Source organism: Cibotium barometz, chromosome 12 (assembly GCF_041138505.1).
Source record: "Cibotium barometz isolate CiBa-2024 chromosome 12, ASM4113850v1, whole genome shotgun sequence".
NCBI classification, from domain to species: Eukaryota; Viridiplantae; Streptophyta; class Polypodiopsida; order Cyatheales; family Cibotiaceae; genus Cibotium; species Cibotium barometz.
Window position 1 is genome coordinate 22,977,300 of NC_141057.1, and position 22,409 is coordinate 22,999,708.

The 22,409-nt window shown below is 39.4% G+C and overlaps 1 protein-coding gene across 1 annotated transcript; it reads left to right on the forward strand.

Annotated features, from left to right (window-relative positions):
• The first annotated feature begins 215 nt into the window (after positions 1-215).
• On the forward strand, positions 216-2,002 carry LOC147633186 (ammonium transporter 1 member 1-like). Its single transcript, XM_086806207.1, has one exon. It carries the CDS (start codon positions 332-334, stop codon positions 1,877-1,879), a length of 1,548 nt encoding a protein of 515 aa, XP_086662333.1. The 5' UTR covers positions 216-331; the 3' UTR covers positions 1,880-2,002.
• Positions 2,003-22,409: the final 20,407 nt, after the last annotated feature.

Sequence of the window (22,409 nt, forward strand, 5' to 3'; positions counted from 1 at the left end):
CTAATTTCTATAGATCGCCGCATGCGGAAGTTGACTTAGGAAAACCCGCCAGGTGGCGGTGGGCAAAGATTCCAGATTCTATCTTGGGTATGGGATCGGGCGGTCCGGGGCGGATACTAGATTCCGAAAAACCGCGTGGGGTGTCCACTGTCCGGGCTGTGTGGACGGTGGGGCCTGCTTCGCTGGCAGCCTGAATCTACATAATGGCACACTGTTCGTCACATCTCATCATTCATTCTCTCTCTCTCAAACATGCATTGAAGGGAGATCCTGCCCTGAACAGAAAGTTAGAAACGCAGAAAAGCAACAAAAGCTTGAGAGAATCGTAGCTATGGCGTCTGTGAGCCCCTCCTGCAGCGCTGCAGAGCTTTCTTCTCTCACTGCCCTCTTCGGAGGTCCGGCTTCTACATCACTCCTGGCTGCTCAAAATGCATCTGAATTGATATGCAGCAAGCTGGGCGTCATAGCCGCCCGCATGGACGCTACAAACCTCGCCGTGGACAACACCTTTCTCCTCTTCTCAGCCTATCTTGTGTTTGCCATGCAGCTAGGGTTTGCCATGCTCTGTGCAGGCTCTGTCCGAGCCAAGAACACCATGAACATCATGCTCACCAATGTCCTTGATGCCGCCAGCGGCGGCATCTCCTATTATCTCTTTGGCTTCGGCTTTGCATTTGGTACCACGCCTTCTGGCAACAATGGCTTTATTGGACATCATTTTTTCGGCCTCAAGGAAGTCCCTGACCAGTTCGCGGGCATGGACTATAGCTTCTTCCTATACCAATGGGCATTCGCCATCGCCGCGGCGGGCATCACATCCGGCTCCATCGCCGAACGCACTCAGTTTGTGGCATACCTCATCTACTCGTCCTTCCTCACTGGGTTTGTCTACCCCATAGTCTCTCACTGGCTGTGGTCTGTAGATGGCTGGCTCAGTGCTAGTAACAAGAACCTCTTGTTTGGTTCTGGGGCCATTGATTTTGCAGGCAGCGGTGTTGTCCACATGGTGGGTGGCATTGCTGGACTATGGGGGGCACTAGTTGAAGGCCCTCGCATTGGCCGATTCGATGTCAATGGCCGCTCTCAGCAACTCAAAGGCCACAGTGCTACCCTTGTTGTTCTGGGTACCTTCCTCCTCTGGTTTGGATGGTATGGCTTCAACCCTGGCTCTTTCTTGAAAATTTTGGTCTCCTATGATAGCCCCTTTAAAGGCAACTGGTCTGGAGTGGGCAGAACTGCGGTGACGACAACGCTAGCCGGCTGCACTGCAGCCATCACCACCCTCTTTGGCAAGAGACTATTGGGGGGGCATTGGAATGTGTTAGATGTATGCAATGGGTTGTTGGGCGGCTTTGCGGCCATCACAGCAGGGTGCTCTGTAGTTCAGCCATGGGCTGCCATCATATGTGGGTTTGTATCAGCATGGGTACTGATTGGGCTCAACATCCTGGCTGACAAATTGGAGTTTGATGACCCCCTAGAAGCCGCCCAATTGCATGGTGGATGTGGTGCATGGGGTCTCATCTTTGTTGGGCTCTTTGCCAATGAGAATTATGTGCAGCAAGCATATCAGAGAACCGGCTCTACGCCTCATGGGCTCTTCCTGGGGGGCGGGGGCAAGCTCCTGGCTGCCCAAATAATAGAGATTCTGGTTGTTGCTGGCTGGGTCACTGCAACCATGTGGCCTTTGTTTTATCTTCTCCACAAGTTCAACCTCCTGAGAATCTCTATGGAGGATGAGCTCCATGGGATGGACCTCACACGGCATGGCGGACATGCATACTACCACCATGAGGACGGTACTAGCCCTCCTCAACACAATAAGGACATAGCACTCACTGAGAGCTATAAGAAGCCTGCTGCAGTTCATACAGTGTAAAACACCAGTTGATTGTAGAGAAGAGGTTTACAATGTTGCCCTTACTTTTGATGTCACTAGTTATATGTTAGTGATATAGTTGAACCTGCTTCTTTGCAAGCAATGACAAGGATGGAGCATAGGAAGGGGTCAATTGTATTATTGGTTAATTCAAGCGTTTTGCGAAATTTGCTTCGCCATGTTTTGCAAGTCCATAATACCCAATCTCACACTCTCTCTCACACGCACACACTCTCTCTCCTCTCACACGTGCGCACGCTCTCTCTCTCTCTCTCTCTCTCTCTCTCTCTCTCACGCGCACACATATTAGTTTGGTTCACGTTTGAACTCTTTTAGCTGTGGTTGTGATGACGTGGATTAAGTAAGATTTCTATAAATATTTTTGAATGAAACGCCTGGCGTGATGATGAAGATAATTTTCGTTTTTTAAAAGTTTTTTAGTAAGTTATAATTGAACATGATGAAGAGAGGAGACTCAAAAGAGAATGTAATTTAGGATGTCTTACGTGTAAACACCTTCACATGCTCATCTCCATCCTCAGCCAACTTCTTTTCGAGAAGAATTATAGATATTCATTCTTGGTCTTGAGATTTAAGATTGTACCTTTTGGATAAAAATATCAACTAATTAATTTGGTTGTAATAACTACATGAATAATCTCATCATCTCATATTTTTCTCGGTTACATGTTTTGCGACATTTAGCAAACACAAAGTAACCTTGAAACTTGCTCTTACTCCGGAACTAATGAGCCTTTGAGGTAAGTATCTATTTGAGTGAGCTTTTAAGTTTTTAGGCTTTGCTAAACATGGACTAGCCTTTTTCTCATATGGGTCAACACCCACATGTTTTAACAAGTGCATGCATTTGGAGTCCCTTTGTAAGAGGCTCTTAGCAATCATTTTGCGTAGAGAGTCTTGAAAAATAAGGTGAAAAGTATTTTTCTCCATCTTTGGCCCCATTTACCACTTGGAAACCAAAAGCACGTGAGCCAAGCAAGTCAAATTGTGACATGATCTGAGCCTACCCAAACATGATGTAAGTGAATGTGAGAGAGCAGGAGCGAGCACATAGACATGATGTGAGCCCACCAAACTCGTGTAAGCCTACATCACTGAATTCATGTCAGCCTAGCAAGTCAAAATCGTATGAGCCAAGCAAGTTTGACGTAACATGAGCCTACCCAGACATGATGTGAGCCTATCCAAACATGATATGAGCTCACCAAACCCAAGTGTGTCCCCCAAAATCGGCGTGATTCAATTTCATCTAAACTCATGTGAGCCAAAAATAAATAAAAATATTGATTACGTGCAATTTCAAAACTCCTGAAATCAACATGATTTTGTCAAACCATTGTCTAATTCTAATCAAACACTTGCTTGAGTGGCCTAATCTCAAAACCATTGTCTGATTCTATTCAAACACTTGCTTGCGTGGCCTAATCTCAAAACCACCGTGCTCATCGACACATTATCCAATAATGTCGTACAAACCACCTAAACAATTTGATCTAGCTAACTCACCTGCCCGAGAGAAATTCTTTAAGTGAGCCTAGTCACGGAGATCTTGTCTAGGAGAATAAAAACGATAATCTAGTTGATTATAATGCATCTAATTATACTTCCTTAAACGCACCCAACCTTTATTCCCATCACTCAATATAGTGGTTTCGTAATAAGCTTCCATCAAGTCTACCTCAACATGGTGCTTCCCTAATACGCTTTCCATTAAGTCTTCCTCAACATAGTGTTTTCTTGATAAGCTTCCATCAACAAGCACGAGGGGTCTTGGGAAGAAATGAGCTAAATGAATGTACACAATAGTGCTGTGAACCTCATGAAAAAGGTGTTCAAGTTACCTAATCACTATTTTTAGCCTTAAACACTATAATTGAGGAGTCATTAGCATAAATTGGTTCAATTGAAGGTTAAAATTGGGTTCTTTGGGTCATATTAACCTTGCATGCGCATCAAAATCTATCATTTGGAATTTGGATTATAGGCCGGAAGTAGTTGATCACATTTCACCGCATTTTGACTGCCAAACTGTATGCAGCTAGACATTGCCATATTGAAGCTCAAAAGCTCAATATAGTTAAGCCAAATAAACGTACACAATAGTGCCGTGAACCTCATGAGGGTGTTCAAGTGACCTATCTTTGTGCCATTTTGCCATATTAAGCTAAGTTTTAACCTTGCGACCTTAGCAACATCAACAGTTTGGTGGATCAAATTGAGATCAAGGAAGCACTTATTGAAAGGGATTTTACTTTATATTTAATCCCCTCAATAGGTGGCAAGGTCCCAAGGTTAAAACTTAGCTTAACTCTGGCAAAAATGGTGCAAATTGATCAAAAACCATCGATTGGTCTTCTGCTTGTTACACATCGCACACAACTTCAAACTTCAAACACTCTACGTTGAGAGTATCTTATACCAAGCTGATCTTATGGCTAAGAGCGCTTGGTCCAATTACTTGTGGTTGAGGAGAACCAGCCTCTGTAAAAACAGCCAAGTAAAAACGTGCAAATACACATTGCTCTGAGCAAAATTGACGAAATGCTCTAGTGTATTTGAGGGCCTAGCTTAGAGGAATTTGTTCCCAAAAATTGAGAGCTAAATATGGAGTAAACAAAGAGAATGAGCTACTATAAATTTGGGCCATATAGAGAGTGAATGGATAAGCTTGAGATTAATGGATAATGAGAGTGATTAAGACTTCTAAAATACTAATGACAGCTTAGGATAAACTTAGAGAGATGTGTGAATGATAAAAGAGAAGAGGGTGGCTCTGATACCATGTCAAAAAATTAAACATGGCTCCTCAACCATGCATGGCTATGGTATGTTTAACCCTAATTACTATGATTAAAGAACACTAATCCTATGGTGGGGTGTAGCCTAATTAACAGCATAATGATGATCGTGAGATGACTTAATCAAGTTTGACTCAAGCACAATTAGGCTACAAGATGGAAACTTGTACTCATAGAGAGTCTTGAGAGCTACTTGTGTTCATTGCTTGAAAATGACCCTTTTTATATGAGGAGGGTACACCTCTTAAAAATGTACTCATGTGGGATAATGTCCAAGTGTGATGTGGCTGCATGCACCTGATCCTGGTCCTCTACTCATACCTTGCCCTCAATGCTACAAGACCAAACCATGTAATAATTATCTCTATGTACATTGATTGCAACATCACAATACCATCATCACATTACATAAATTGTATGCCTAATTAATAGTGCAACAAGCCCACATCTGTCATCTCAAATGACACATGTAATTTAGACTTGAAGGCTAAACTCTTCTCCTTATTAGGGCATATGAGAAGCATGTCATCAATGTATAAAATGATGACCAATGAACAATATTTAATCCTCTTTGCATAGAGGGTACTCTCAATTCGACTATTGCCCAAAACTTATTTGCAACCAAGTATGCATTAATCTTCTCATGCCATGCTTTGGGAGCCTGCTTCCAACGCATGCCAAGTATGCATTTATCTTCTCATGCCATGCTTTGGGAGCCTGCTTCCATATAAAGCTTTTCCTAGTGTGCATAATTTAGACTCATGTCTCTTTTGAATAAAACCATGAGCCTAAGATACATAAATCTCCTCATGCAAATCACCATTAAATTTTAAGAAGGTAGTCTTGATATCCAACTGATGTACATTCCATCCATAATGAGGATTATAGCCATACGAGACATGGGAAAAAAGGTCTCATCATAACCTATGCCCTTCTCTTGAGCACAACCCTTTGCAACAAGCCTTGGCCTATAGCAATCAATGTTACCATCAACTTTAAGCTTAAGCTTATAAACCCACTTTGTACCAATGGCCTTTTTACCATAAACTTCCTTAAAGGGAACAGGTTCTTCCTCATTGCATATACTCGTAAGTGAGAGCATGATCCACAAAAGAATAATATGAATGATGAGGATTTTCCATGTGTCCTACTAGGGAAATAAGTAGAGCTAATTTGCTATCTTACAATGTATGTACTAGCAATGTCTGCACTAGCCATTTTGGCATACCCTTGGGTTCCTGTATGACTGCTTATATCATCCACAATTGTGCCTCATAAATAGGTTGATCTATGGGATGAACTTTAAGCTGGTTTTCAATCGGTATGGGCTACCTTATTGAGCATTCATTTCCTCCACATATGGATGTCCGTTTGGCATTGTACGCAGGTAGCTAGTGTGTCATGTGAGTATAAATTTCTACAAGGCCTTAGTAGGGCATCTGTTTAACACATAAGTGGCACACATAATTGCCTCCAACCACCATGCAACATACCATCTTTATGAGAGATCTGTTCTTCCTCTCAACCACACCATTTTGTGATGTGTGTAAGAAGGCACTGTTCATTGATGTTTTATGCCTCTTTAAACCATATATGCATGAAACTCCTTTAACATATACTCGCCCCTCAATGTGTATAAGGGGTGCCAAATTCACCTATGTACACGTTTTCAGGCATAGAAACAAAGTGTCTAAAAAATGTACCTCTGACTTCACTTTCAACGGATACACCTAGGTGTTCCTAGAGTAGTCATCATTGAAAGTCACAAAGTAGAGATACCCTATGATCGATGATATCCTCATAGAACCCATACATCACTATGTATAGGCTATAATTTTTGGGCAGCCCTTATTGATTAAACTTTTAGTAATGATGCATGTTGCATCTTGCCCAAAATGCATCCCTCACATACATGTTTGACATGGGCCTCAAGCTTTAGCAGCTCTAACACCATCTCTTGCCTTTTAAGGTACAACAAACTACCAAAATTCAAGTGACCAAAGCAAGAATGACATAGCTCCACATCATTTATAGCATGTGTGATTGTAACTAAATAAGCATTATGTGCCAATCTCTTATACTAGTCCAATATGTAGAAAATGTATAAGCACCAAGTGGCCTACTTGAGCATATGAATGAGAAATACGCCAAGTGGCCTACTTACACAAGCAGGTATAGCGTGAGCATATGATTGAGAGACACACTTGTTGTTGTGCTTGACTAGGTGCGTAATGAGGCATGGTTGTGGGGGCTAATGCACAAGTAGGTATAGTGCAAGCATATGAATGAGAGATGCGCTTGTTGTTGTGCCTTACTATGTGTGTAACGAGGCATGGTTGTGGCTAATGCATCAGCAAACAAGACTTAGTGCTGAAAAACAAGGATTCAGTGAACTATGCATAGGATGATTGGGCATTCATTATGCACTATTGTTATGACCTTTCCATCGATGATACATACATGTGAGTGATAGATCAACTTGTCTGGTATTTTGATAGTGGAGGCATATCACATGTGCAAAGACCTCCTCTTATCTAGTGAAAGGAGTTGGTAAGGTTGTGCTCACTACTATTGGAAATGGTGGGACAATAACTCTCTCAAAAATCATGTTTATTCTAGACATTTAAAAGTTGTTGTTGATAGTATGCCATTCATAGAGTAGACCAAGGGGTTAAATTTTTTGATGACATGTGTACAATTCACTACCAAAGTTATGGGTACATCACTATGGTATATCTGGTACTCTAAGTGAAGTGATGGAGACATCACTATGGTATCTGGTACTCTAAGTGAAGTGATGGAGACATCACTATGGTATCTAGTACTCTAAGTGAAGTGATGAAGACATCACTATGGTATCTACCATAGTAAACCTATGGATTAAAGTAATAGATATCATAGTGATGTCTCCATCAGCCTGTTCATGAGAATTGTACATGGTCTTAGAGAATCAATTACCACAGTGATGTCTCCATCATAAACTGTACACTTGTCTCATTAACCCATGGGCTTAGAGTATCAGATATATACCTCTTATGGCTCACCCTAACCCTCTTTGAAACACATCCAATAGAGATTACCTAGTAAACTGCAATTGTCGTGAGGATCTTTCCAATGGCCAAGCTTGTAACCCTTGAGGTCTCCAAGCTCTACAACTCCTTGAGAAGCAATTCCACCGTGTATTGTGAGCGTTGTCACACCGCTGCATTACACTACGTGTACTCATCCCTCCTCTCACCTCACATCACTCACACACACTCACTAGCATGCATTAGAGAGAGAGAGAGATTAGCAAGAGAATTAGCAAGAGCAAGACTCTATTGTACAATGGGAGAGTCCTTTGTATTATGAGAGATTTTCACATATACATGGCCATAAGTGTTCACACTCACTTAAATTATGGCCGGCCGGGTACTTTAGGCTCATAAGAGACCTAATGCTATTAATATATCCATGAAATAAGTCACTTGAGACTTCATCCTAACTTACTACCACACACTCTTGAAGTAGAAATCATCATATTACATAGGACCATTACGGGCGCCCGTCCAGGTTGTAGATTTGGGCACCATTGCTTCATATCTTGAATGTATGACCTTTTGGTGTGTCCTCCTTAACTCTTTGATGTAAGATAATGGTAGTTTCTCTTGTTAACCCTAGGAATGGGTTAACATTCCCCCCTTCCTGATACCGATTAAGTCCTCGATGATCGCATTGAAGACCTTTGTGTGGGGAGAATTGACAAGCTTTGTTCATGGCTTTTGTTGATGGTGAGTGACGTTTAATGGTCTTTGTTCCTCTGGAAGGAATAAGAAAGGCTAGTTAGTAAATGAAAAGATTAGAGATTAGCGGGAATGATTAATGGGGTGGGGGTGGTGGGTTGTTTGCGAATGATTGCATTTGTATAATTTTGTGAGCTTTTTTGGTATTTTTTTTAAATATTTATTGCTCATGTTGTTTTTGGCAATCATAAGCAGAGTTACATGGGATTTTGTACCTATAGATTGTGTTTAGGATGGGCTTGATATTCTCCTCACACAATGTGAGTCAAGAGGTGTGAACCACATCATCATTTATACATTATGTCTACCTATAGATTGTGTTTAGGATGGGCTTGATATTCTCCTCACAACGTGAGTCGAGAGGTGTGAACCTGCATATGTGAGCATATAGTAATGAGGCTAGAGACGTGAACCTGGACACTTGAACATGCAGACATGAACCTAGATACGTCAGCATACAAATGTGAGTCTCGAGGTGTGAACCTAGACACGGACGGGAACCTAATAGACATGAGCCTAGCAGCACACAAAAAACATGTCTGAAACCATTTTTAAACCTACAGTACCATAAACACTAAGAACCTTGGATGTGAACCCAATCTGCATTAATTGTTTGAAATGACAATACAATCAATTGTAATGCATCAAACGAAACTTCATGAAACCCATTGAGTCTTCGCCAGTAAACCAACAGTCAACACAAGAGTGCTTCCTTGTTAAGAAGGCTAGACTCCTTTAGATCCACCTCTAGTGAGGAGCCTTGGGAAGAAACAAGCCAAAAAAACAAAGACATGAGTGAAAGAACAATGAAACACCTAGAAACAGGAGCCACACGGGCCCCCGAGCTGTGGATTTACCAACTGGCTCTATAAGCAGCACCCTAAATTTTATGAAGAATGCATTTTAACAGTCCTATTTTTTGGTGCATCTAGTGAAGGAGCTTGAGCAGGTTCATGAACCTTAAGGTTCGATATCACAAGAAGCAGTCAAACCATGTCAGATGCCACAATGCTTCAAACATTTGATGTTGATCCTGAGCTAGATTTATTCCAAGCAAGCCATGACCAACAAACATCCTAACAATGGTAGTTATGGCAATTGGGAATGTCCCTTTTGTTGTACCACCATGAATAAGTGTTCCTCAATACATCCAATAGCAAGCGCACATAATGTAAGCAGGAGTCTCACTCTCCACATAAGCTCATTATAGAAGTTCCTTTTCCATGGAACCAAGTTCCAAAACATCTTCATTTGGATAAGGAATAGGGTACGTGGGGAAGGGTAAAGAGCTAGTTTTTATGACTTAACACAAAGGAAATTCACAAAATGTGTCCTCATCTATAGTGAGCCTACAACCTCATTGCGAGGCTAGTAGAAGTGCCATTGGAAACTACACAACCCAAACCCATAGCAAGAGAGATCATGTATCCTGAAATAGGGGGTTTTGTGTAACCACCTCCTTCTATTCCATCGCGATGTGAATACATTAAAGACATGCTAAGGATGGTTTTGAAATGAGAAGGGGAGTTGCAACCAATATAGCACTTAGAGGATCAAAGCTAGGCAAAACCAAGCCAATCCACATCTCAAGGATAATGACCAAGTTTGATGGAAGTGGAGATCTCATTCAATACCTACAAAAGTTCGATCAAATTTACAAGGCTGTTGGACAGATTGATGACCCCGCCAAGATCTTTTTATTTGGACTTTGCCTTTAAGGCAAAGTAGGCTAGTGGTTTAGGTCACTAAACCCATTTGAAAGGACCAGGTAGACTTGAGACACACTTTCATAGTAAAAACCCTTAACAATACACAAAGGAAGCAAAGTTTTAGAAACCTCGCCATCAAAAGCCCATGGACCCCCATTGTGTTAAAGCTTGCAGGTCCAAGCTCCCATGGAGATAGTGATGATGAGAATGACTTAATTATATACTAATTAAAAATGTGATTAATGCTAATCTAAGCTAGGGTGGATGATACCTAAGCATAATTAGGTTCTAATATTAAGACTTATACTCATAAAGAGGCTTACGCTTGCTTGATTCCATTGATTAAATATGAGGGAGGACAAGGCTTTGATAGCTCATGTGGGATAACTTTGACTAGGTAACTTGGTACTCTAGCATCACTTATTTCAACACCCCTCCTTGATGCTAGATTGGGTATAATTTTTAGGCTTTCACTCTTCCTTTGCCTCCCCTTGTGCTAGGCTAATTTGGCACTTGTGCTACTTTGGCTATGAATTTTCAGTTTGAGTGCATCATATGGTCTCAAAGGCTGATTACATCACACTTTTTGTAGAGACAAAAGGGGTGAAGAATACAATGGTTCTTTATCTAGAAGAGTGTATCTTCTATTGGAGCATATTTGACCTCGATGTAGTCTTGATGTGTCTTTTTGTGATAGCAATCTTCTAGGTGACCAATTTTTTTACAAAAGTCACAAACAAGCTTTGGTTTATCTTTATTGTGACATTCATTCTTTGTGTGACCAAGTTTTGTTGAGATGTCAAGCCCAACGTGAGCTGACACTCACGAGGCACATGCATGATCATTTGACATTTACATCACTGGCGGGTTTGCTGGCACTGACATATCTTCGCCAGAGATTCTACAGCTGGACTACACCGACTAGTCCACACCTACCTACTCCACTTAGCGTGTTCACATTATGGACCGCTTGTATATACTCTATTATGTGTGTTAGTCACTTTATCTTCTTTGTAGACCTCTTTTGTTGTATGAAGAAGAAGAAGAATTTATAGCCTCTCACCTTATGTGTTCTCTTCTAGGGTTTGTGTGAGTGTGTGTGTGTGTGTGTGCTTGCAAGAGCTCAAGCTCTCTTCTCTCCTGCATCTTTTCATGGTATCAAAGCCCGGTTCATGCTAAGGGCTAAGCAAAAAGCAAGAGAAGCACAGGAAACAATACGAGGGTAAGAGCTTCATCTACTCTTTCCCTTTGTGTTGGCTACTACACCCTTGTCGGGAACTCTTCGGGAGGCACCGGCAAACAAACTCTGATTGAGGAGATTTCTTCATGGGAGCAGAGCTACAAGATAACTATATTGTTTGTTAGACCACTTTTCAGGCTGAAAACGCGTTTCGAGCGTGTCTGGACCTCCGTTTTTCAGTTCGCAAGCGTTCATGAGCATTGAGGGTAAGTTTTGATTCTCTACAAAACTCTATTTTTGAAACTGTAGGAAGGGTGATTGGTTGTGCAGACACTGTGTGTACTGCAAAGAGGTCTTAGAAGCAAAATTAAAATTTCCTTTACTATTCAAACCCGTAGGAGACCAGAAACCAATGGTAGCAAACTCGGCAGCAAAAGAAAGTCTGTCAAGCTTATAGCCTTTGATGTTAGGCTTTGTCCTACAAAAGAAAAAGTTTGGCTTTAACTTAAGCTTTTATAACTTGCAAAAGAATCCTTGAAATTTAACATACTATATGCATAGCTGATGGACCATTTGATTGTCAACAAATGCTTTCTCTGCAAACAGAGATTTGATCATGAGCATGAAAAATTACCATTGCCCATGATTCAGCCATTGTGACCTTCTTGAAAGCGTCGATGACTCTTTTATATGCACTTACACCGTACTTTACTTTGTCGTGTATTGATTGTGGTGCCTTAAATCCATACGAAGCATCAGTAATGACTAAAGTAAAATGTTGTTGTGAAAAAATCTTATCTTTTGTAAGAAAGACATGGATAGTCGCATCTCAGAATCAATGTTGTGATCAAGGGCAAGTAGCTTTGCATCATCATCACTTAACCCAGCATAGACCCATGCTAGGACTATCTTATAGCTCTCTACATGAGGATACTCAGCACATAACTCTTGTTTAGCACAATGAGAGAGTGAGTTCCCCCCAAGACAAAGTATTTGTATTGATTGATTTTTGATCTCTCAAAACTCTCTTTGTTAACACAAGAAAACTTATCCACAAGAACAAGAAGGGGTAAAACATTTGTTGTTGGTTTCTCCTCACATGTCCAGGGACAATGGTTTGAACTTCTAGTGATCTCTTATTTGAAACAGGATCCAATGGAGGATGTTCTATATTAGACACTAGTAAAATTAAGGGTCTCTCATCAACCATATGAAACCTTTTGGCTTTATTTCTTAAGGTATTAAGACCAGATGATTTTGAAGGATTAGACTTTGGAGCTCCAGGTCCAGAAAGCAAAGTATCACTCACATCTTGAGACTTTGACGACCCAGAAGTCTCTTCAAGAACTTCAACATCTTCCTCTAAGTCATCTATGTCTGTACCTTCATTCTCTTCATAATCAGAATCATCAGCAGAGTGGTTGGTATTGTACAAATTGTCATGATGCTCTTGAAATGCTTCAGAAAAAGACACCATAAAAAAAAAGAAAAAATCATTCTAAGTAGAAGAGGATTTGAAGACTTGATAGAGTGAACTTAAAAGTAAGAACCAAAGCGTAACTTATGCAAAAGTAAGAACACTATAACCATCTCTCTGTATACTAGAATACACGGTAAACTCATTAAACCACAGACATAAAAAGTAAGCCAAACTTCCTTCTTGCTAAATTTCATTCAAACTAAACAAGACAAACTTCTTGTATACTAGAATGCATTCTAACATATGCTAGAGCAGACAAACTTCTTGTATACTAGAATACATGCAAACTAGACTTGACTAGACCTCTAAGTGTTTCAAGATATGAGCTAGAAAGACAATAATTAAATAGATTAAAAAACAAAGAATAGTTCTCAACGTATTCTAGAATACACAAAGACAAGAAGTTTTATGAACTACGCGTACACTAGAATACATACAAACTAGACTAGACAAACTTCATATATATTAGAATACATTCAAACTAGAGTTGACTAGACCTCTACGTATTCCAATATATGAGCTGGAAAGACATGACTCAAACAAACTTGAAAAAGAATAACAGTTCTCTACATATTCCAGAATACACAAAGATAAGAAATTTTTTTAACACTAATGAAAAAAAGGTCAAGAGAAAGACATCCATACCCGTTTGCGAGTAATCATTGCATCTTTAAACTCTTGCTGGGTAGAAACAAGATTCATGTCTTCAAGCCGAAAATCTATAAAGAAAACTCTAACTACAAGAAACTTCCCTTTGTTGTTGTCTACCAGATGATGAATGATCCCACGAGATATACTTTCTTTGAGTTCAACAATGTGACCACAAGTTAAATACTTTGTATTTTCAGAGTAGTCTCCTTTTTCTTCAAGAATAGAAAGGAAAGGTGTGTTTGGCTCAACGATTATCTTGTGTTTACCTACCATGCCAAAGTGAATTGTCCAAGCAAATCCTTCTCATGCTTTACCTCTTGCACTACTCCAAAGAGTTGTAGCTTCGATGCTTGAAAGCTTTTTCTGCTGATGTTTAGTTAAAGGTGTGCTTCATTGAGATGATGTGGAGGAAGTCCATGAGTAGCTAAAACCATTCTGCTTGATGGTGGTTGATCTTGTAGCTCTGGAAACTGGTGAGCTGCTAAAAGTTGTCTTCTTGGTTCACTTGGACGCCTATCAGGGTTTGGAAGAGTCACAGTCACTCGAGGTGCCTGAAAGTGAGGACTAATTAGAGCAGGTTGAGATCGGGAAGGTGTCAAGACTCCTAAACGTCCTGAGCCACCCATAGGGAGACAGATGCAGTTGCTTGATTACTTTTCTTTTGCTTCTTAGAAGTTCAAGCATCACATTGGTGAGGCCATCTTAATCCTAAGCATCACATTGGTGAGGCCATCTTAATCCTAAACAAGACAATAAAAAATCATTATCTCATTTGCTAAGATAAACAAACAGATACAAAATCATATCTCATGAAAAAATATGATTTGTTAAGTGAAACAACATTTAAGATTAGCAAACGTGTATGTAGGGCAAACAAACGAGAAAGACAAAAAGTGAAAGAGAACAAATAGACATAGAGAGAGAGAGAGAGAGTGTGTGTGTGTGTGTGTGTGTTAACCTCCATGCAAGAACGGACCTAGATGTGTAAGCAAACATGAGATAGGAATGTAAGAGAGAGAGCTCCTCAGCACACTAGAGATAAAGAGGGAGAGAGAGAGATGTATTCTAGAATACAATAGGTTGTTTTCCTCCAAAGATGTGTTTTGTAATTGAATTTCAACAAATGACTTTCTAGAGCTGTGTATTCCAAAATACAACTCACAAGAAGCTTCAAAACACAATACATAGATATAAAAGAGAGGAGAAAGCACTAAGAGATGAATAGATCAAACCCAAAACAATTAGGACCTTTTTTATCACCAAAGTACTTACAGAACCTCTTTCTTGAACACAATTTGAGAAAAATTTACCCCCAAAGTCAATCTTTTGCTACGTTGCTCTGCTGATAGATATTCTGACCACTCTGTTGGCTTCAAAAGGGGGTTAAAACTCCAAGACACCTATTCCAAATACTCTCAGGTCGCTCCTCCTCCATTTTTTATGTTAAAACTACAGTTTGTTGTTTTTTAGTCGCGCACGCGCGACGCAAACTCGAGAGCTTTTGCTTTCTTTGCATGTCATCTAAAATTATATAAAAAGCAAATCCTTTTTGCATGAAGGTCTATTCTAATGGTTTACATGAAGGTCTATTCTAATGGTTTGCATTGAGTTTGGGTTATTGTAGAACACAGCTTGCCGAAGCCATGTATTCTAGAATACAACTCAAGTGTAGAGAGAAGTTGTATTCCAGAATATAACTTGATGAAGCTATGTATTTTGGAATACAACTCAAGTGTAGAAAGAAGTTGTATCCCAGAATATAGCTTATCCAAGCTCTGTATTCTAGAATACAACTCAAGTGTAGTAGAGAGAAGTTGTATTTCAGTATACAGCTTGCTAAAGCTGTGTATTCTGGAATACAACTCAAGTGCACAGAGAGAAGTTGTATCCTAGAATATAGCTTGTTAAAGCTATGTATTCTAGAATACAATCTCAAGTATAGAGAAAAATTATATTTTTGAATACAGCTTGTTAAAGCTTCATATTCTGGAATACAACTCAAGTGTTGAGAGAAGTTGTATTCCGAAATACAACTTGTACAAGCAATGGATTCTGGAATACAACCTCAAAGTGCATAAGTGTTAAATTTTTAAAAATGTGACTTCAAGCTTTGTATTCTAGAATACAAACTACTTAATACACAAGAAACATGGCAACTTATCGATTTTTGTGTTGTCTTCCAGAATACAATACAAGAATTAGCTTTTTTAAAAATGAAGTCATTATAATTTTCAAAAATTATTGATTAAATATTTATTTTATAAAATATTGTTTTTCAATCTCTTTTTTTCTTAATTTACATATGAAATCTTCAAAAAAATATTTAAAAGACAAACAATTCTTTCAAAAAAATATCTTTTAAAAAAAAGTCTATTTTTGAAATCACTTACCTCCTTAGATAATGTTTTTGTTTTTCTTCCTAGCCATAATTTCCTCGTAGCAAACTTTGAACCAAATGACAATGAAAGAAAATTTCAAAATTGTAGCAAATAACAAAGTAATCAAGAAATGCATACCTTACAGAATTAAACTCAAGAAAAATGCTCCAAATTCAAAAAAATGCTCTTGTGGCTCTCTTAGCGGCGGCAGACCCTTGGAATGTGTGTCTAAAAAGGACTTCCTCTCATCTTTTAAGTCCCATTTTTTATAATAATTAATAGTTTTTAATATTTAAATTAATATTATTATTTTTGAATCCAACCATTAAAAGTAAGTTATTTGGATTTGAGATTACACTCCACTTTGTAGCTTAGACCATTGTTTTTTAGAGAAACTTAGAGGTTTGAAGTTCCTAGTCATGGCAGGGCAACAAAATTCTCTCAAGCTCGTTTTGCTCTTTTCAAGTGCCTGTATCCGTACTCACTCCGAAAAGTCTGAGCCAATCTATCAGTGATGATGATGTTACAAGCCCACTATTTGCTAATTTATCAAATTCTGATACCGATGTTCCAGTTTCTCCATCATTAGTTCAGCCTATTCGTGTGGAGACACAAGTTTTTACATCGTAATGCATTGAGAGAGGCATGTAGGGTGTATTGTTGTAAAAAAAAACTGCTTGAGGACACTTGGATTTAGAAAAAATAAGCAGGAACGTGAAAACTTCTTTGCTTTAAAATGTGCTCAACAGAATACAGCATTACATGGTTTTTTATTAAGATCTGGAGAGAAGATAAAATATACAGTTTCCGACATGATTGTGTGTTGAAAGTGTTTTCTTCAAGTGTTTTGTTTAAGCAATCAACGGATGCAAAAGATCTTAAAGCGGTTGCAACAACGGGTGGAAGAAGATTCATTGTACTCATTTAGTACACGTGACACTCCTCAGCTGTGTTTTCTCAAGAACTGGATGGAATGATTTGTCACTTACGATGGTGAGCGCATGCCAAATTAAAAATTCACCCATTTGCCTGATAATTTTACAAAGGGAGAAGTTTACAACCTTTACGTGGAAACGTTGAAAGAAAGGAACATGTCATTTCTTTCATTAACTTCATTTCTTAGAGTTTGGAGACAATATTTTGCTGATGTGAAAATTCCCAAGAAAACTAGAATGGGGGTTTGTCGAATTTGTGGAGAGCTCAAAGCCACAAGAGATGTTGCAAAGACATTTGAAGAAAAAGGTATGTTTGATTTGTGTTTTTTGTACGTTTTAATTTATGAATGAGAATTCCAAGTGGTATAATTTAAACTAGCTTTACATTGTTTTGAGTTTTCAGGTCCTATTCTACAAGCACTTAAAGCTCATTCGAGAACAATAAAGTACAGAGCGTCAAAAGCTAGCAAAGCATCGAAAGAAGTGCCTTGAGCAGAAAGAAATGTATTTGGAATTAGTCATAGATGGAATGGATCAAAAGAAGACGTTGATACCCCATTTTATGTGTGCTCCAAAGAATTTGAAGGAAGAGAATTTCCAACAACTACACGTTGTTGGAGCGCTCATCTTTAACGGCATGACGTCGAAAGTTTTTATAAACTTTCCAAATTTACACAATGACCCTAACTTGACCATCACCATAATTCATAAAATAGTAAGTGAATGGCAAGGAGAATTACCTAGCACACTTTATGTGTAGCTAGATAATACGGCAAGGGAAAACAAAAATCAAATAGTGCTTGCTTATTTGAGTATGTTGGTGCAGCAGAAAGTTTTCAAAAAGGTCAACTTGGATTTTTGTTGGTGGGTCACACTCATGATCAAATTGATCAGATGTTTAGCAGGTTTTCAGTCAAACTTGCTAAGAAAAGTGCATTTGACCTTCCAGAGGTGTGCACAATTCTTAAAGAAGCTTATGATCCTGCGCCAGAAATTCATGTTTTGAAAGGCACCTATGATTTTAGAGAGTTTGCAACAACAGGTGGAGATTTTGCAAGCCCTGCATTCGCTCAGATTAATGACCATAGTTTCCAACATCAATTCAAAATAAAAGAAAAAGAAGCTAAAACACGTTTGTGGTGTAAGAAGTACTCTAACTCAGAGGCATGGCATCCTTAGGATGGTTTGAAGTTTTTACTCAGTGTCCCAGAATGACAAATTCTTCAAGCAGCAAAAATACTTTTGGCATCAAGCATTGAAGCAGCAAAACCTCAAAAAGAAAAGCGAGCCATCAATTATCAGCAATGTTTGATAGAAATTAAAGAGACCATACAATCAGCACATGTGTATTTTCTAGCTTGCTCACTTGGATGGTGGAATACATTTTTTCATGAGCAAGAAATCTTGATTGAGGAAGTTCAAAGCAATTCAAGATCACTGATGAATCTGGAGCCCTTTCTTTGGAGGGTACAAGAAATTGAAGACCGTGATGATGAGTGATAATATTCAAATGCCAAATCAACAAACAAAATTGCCTAAAGAATTGCAAACATTGGTGCATGGGGAGACTCGCGAAGCGTATGTTGATGCTAGAAGGACTAGTCAACGACGGCTGCAAGAGAAGGAAATGTGGGAAGGAAATATTGAGGAGCTCACTGAAGGTGCAATGATTGCAGTGTTAGCAACAGATGATGAAAGCGGATGTCCTTTTTGGTTGGCAAAGGTACTTAAAGTCCTTGAGGAAAATGGAAAAGTGAGCTCAATTGAGGTCCACTGGTACAAGGTCAATGGAGATGATGCATTATCAGGAAAATATTATCCAGAGATGATTCGAGTAAATAAAAAGGGAAAGAAAGCAAATCGTAGTCAACGTCTAAGCATGGAGGATGTGGAAGTTCTTGTTTATGGTTTTACCTTGAAAAGGTCGGGTCATCTATATGAGAATAAACCAAAAAATTTCTTCTGGAGAAAGTCAAAGATTTAACACGAGAGGCATAAGACCTCTCATTGTAACCAATTTTGTGGACATTATTATTTTATTACAAATTGAGTATTTTTTTCTCAAAAAATGTGTGATTTTATGAGCAATTCTATCATCTTTTAAAGTATTGAAGTGTAAAACTTGCACTTTTTAACAGTTTTTTGAGCTTTTTAGGAGCTCGTGCTCTTTTTGGTTTAAAAAATAGTGTTTTTTGAGATATTTTAGCATTTTCAAAAATGGATTGTATTTTTTATGGTTTAGTTGTACTTTTAAATGGCTGGATGTTGTTTGCAGAAAGTATGTGAAGCATGTCAATTTGGAAAGAAAACACAGCATGTATTTTCACATGACAAAAATGTGAGCAGGAATGTACTAGATGTTGTGCATTCAGATGTATGGGGTCCTGCGAAGACTATGTCTATGGGTGGCTGCAGGTACTACCTAACATTCATTGATGATGACCACAGGAGGAAAGTGTGGGTGTATTTCATGAAGGAGAAGAGTGAAGTGTTCACTCATTTTCAGAATTTCAAAGTGATGGCTAAAAAACAGATAGAAAAGCATGTGAAGTGCCTAAGGTCAAATAGAGGGGGAGAATACTTCTCCAATAAGTTCTTTGAATTCTTGCAAAATAATGGCATTCAAAGACAATTTATATGTAGATACACTCAGCAGCAAAATGGAGTTCTTGAGCGAAAAAACAGGCACATTGCAAAGATAGCACGAGCATTGATGGCAAAGAAGAATATGCCGCATAGCTATTGGTGGGCTGAGACTATGTCTATAGCAGTTTATATCATGAACAGGACTCTTACTACATCCATACATGATGTAACACCAAAGGAGAAGTTTAGTGGCAAGAAACCTAATTCGTCTCACTTGAAAGTTTTTGGATGAATTGCATATGTGCATGTGCCAGATGAGTTGCGTACCAAGCTGGATCCAAAGGCAGAAACATGTGTGTTTATTGGGTATTCCCTTGAGCAAAAGGGATATAGATGGTATAATCCTGCTACTACACATGAATTGAGGGTAAGCAGGGATGTTGTATTTGATGAGATGAGTAGCTGGTATGCCGTTGAAAAAGATGTTGGGGGGGGCTGATGTAAGTGGAAATGTGGTTGCACAGAATGCAAGTCAGCAATCACACAGTCATTGAGTGGACTAGGAGAATCCTCATCCAGCGGTTCTATTGATAGACCATGGAGTGGCAAGCTACGTCATAATACCAGTCCTAGAAATATAGTTGATACATCACATAAAGGCAAAGAGAAAGTGGTTGAGCCCCTTGGTATGCCTGATATTTCTAAAGGGCATTCTCTTATTGATGGAGAGTTTAGTGGCTCGGAGATGAGCCTTGATGAGGAGCTTGGACTCCAGCAAGGAGGACACCTAGTGTGAAGAAGGCTATGGAAGCCATGAATGCAAAGTCACAAAGATCTAGAAGAGTCAAAAACCCTGTGTAGAGATTGACTTATGATGATTATGTGGCACATCATTATGGTTATACAGCAAAAGTTGTGTAGGTTATAGAACCCACATGTTTTGATGAGTCTATTGGAAATGTGTGCTGGGAGAAAGCTATGTATGAGGAGATGGATGCATTGTATGGAAATGAGACTTGGGATTTGGTGCCATTTCCTGAAGGCAAGAAAGCTATTGGTTGTAAGTGGGTGTATTAGGTGAAACATAACAGTGATGGTAGCATAAGCATGTGCAAGGCTAGATTGGTAGCCAAAGGACAAATGGGATTGATTATGAGGAGACATTTGCCCCGGTTGCAAAGATAGCAACTGTGAGCTGTGAGTGCGATGGTTGCAACTAAAGGCTAGTTTTTACATCAAATGGATGTTAAAAAAATGTGTTCTTGAATAGTGACTTGCAAGAAGAAGTGTATATGGATCAGACACCTAGTTTTAAGGATACTGGTCACCCGAAGTATGTATGTACGTATGTAAGCATCCTAAGGATTTGTATGGGCTGAAGCAAGCTCCACGAGCATGGCATGACAAGATTGTTGAGTATCTTGTCACTATTGGTTTTTATATGGCAGATGCAGATCACTCTTTGTATGTGCGCAAGAGTGATAAGGGTATTGTGATCATCACCATATATGTAGATGATCTTATTGTTAGGGGTGACAACTTGGATGAGATTGAGCATGTGAAAAGTTTTCTCAAAATGAAGTTTGAGATGAAGGATTTGGGAGATATGCGCTACTTTTTGGGAATTGAGAGCATTCGCACACCTAATGGTATTTGGTTGTCACAGAGGCAGTATGTATTGGACATGTTGTCCAAGTATGGGATGGCTAATTGTAAGTCAATCTCGGTGCCATTAGATCAAAATGGCAAGCTTAGTGGTGCAGATGCAGGTTATGTAGTATTGGAGGATTCCACTAGGTACAGGGAAATTGTGGGGAGTTTGATCTATGTCACGATCAGCAGGCCAGATTTGATTTACATTGTTGGCTTAGAGAGCCAGTTTATGTAGGTTTTGCACAAACCACATCTTGATAGTGTGCGATGCACACTTCAGTATTTGAGGGCCACTGTTGATTATGCATTGTTTTATGTAACAGGTGTACCATTAGAGCTATATGGGTACACAGATGTAGATTGGGCAGGTAGCATCTTAGAGACAGGAAATCTACCAGTGGATTTATGTTTTCATTGGGGAGTGCTACTGTGAGATGGAGTAGGAAGAAGCAACCCACAGTTGCCTTGTCGAGTACAGAGGCAGATTACAGAGGAGCTGCGGTGGCAGCGTGTGAGATAGCTTGGTTACATAAGTACTTGCTAATTTGGGGTTGCATGTGGAGAGAAAGGTTGTCATATATTATGACAATCTTAGCAGTATACAGTTGACCAGGAACCCAGTTTTCCATGCGTAGATGACATTGAGGTACATTACCACTTTATCATTGGCCTATGTCAGCACACAGGATCAGGTCATCTCACTGACATCTTCATCTTGGAAGCTGAGAAGCTCCGCAAATTTCAAGATATGCTTGGAGTTCATGAGCTGGAGTTGAGCTTGAGGGGGAGTGTTGAGATGTCAAGCTCAACATGAGCTAACATTCATGAGACACCTACATGATCGTTCGATATTTACATCACTGGGGCGGGTTTGGTGCTGGCACCGACATATCTTCGCCAGAGATTCTACAGCTCGACTGTTCCAACTAGTCCACACCTACCCACTCCACTTAGTGTGTTCACATTATGGACCGCTTGTATATACTCTATTATGTGTGTTAGTCACTTTATCTTCTTTGTAGACCTCTTTTGTTGTGTGAAGAAGAAGAAGAATTTTCAGCCTCTCACCTTGTGTTTTCTCTTCTAGGGTTCGTGTGAGTGTGTGTGTGTGTGCTTGCAAGAGCTCAAGCTCTTCTCCCCTGCATCTTTTCAAGTTTTTCATAACGATGGCATCTTGGAAGCTGAGGAGTTGATTGATTTTGCTTTTGAAATCTCCCACCCTTCGCATAGAGTGCTTGCTGAATGTGATTTGAATGGTTCTTTATCCTTGAATTTTGATTCATGTTCAAACAAAGATGATTCTATGTCTTGAATTTTAGTGTTGGGCACCTTTTTAAGTGTAGCAAACAAGTGATTT

Excerpts from the sequence above, each read along its gene's own strand:
- LOC147633186 (XM_086806207.1), top strand. The coding sequence starts at position 332 with ATGGCGTCTGTGAGCCCCTCCTGCAGCGCTGCAGAGCTTTCTTCTCTC.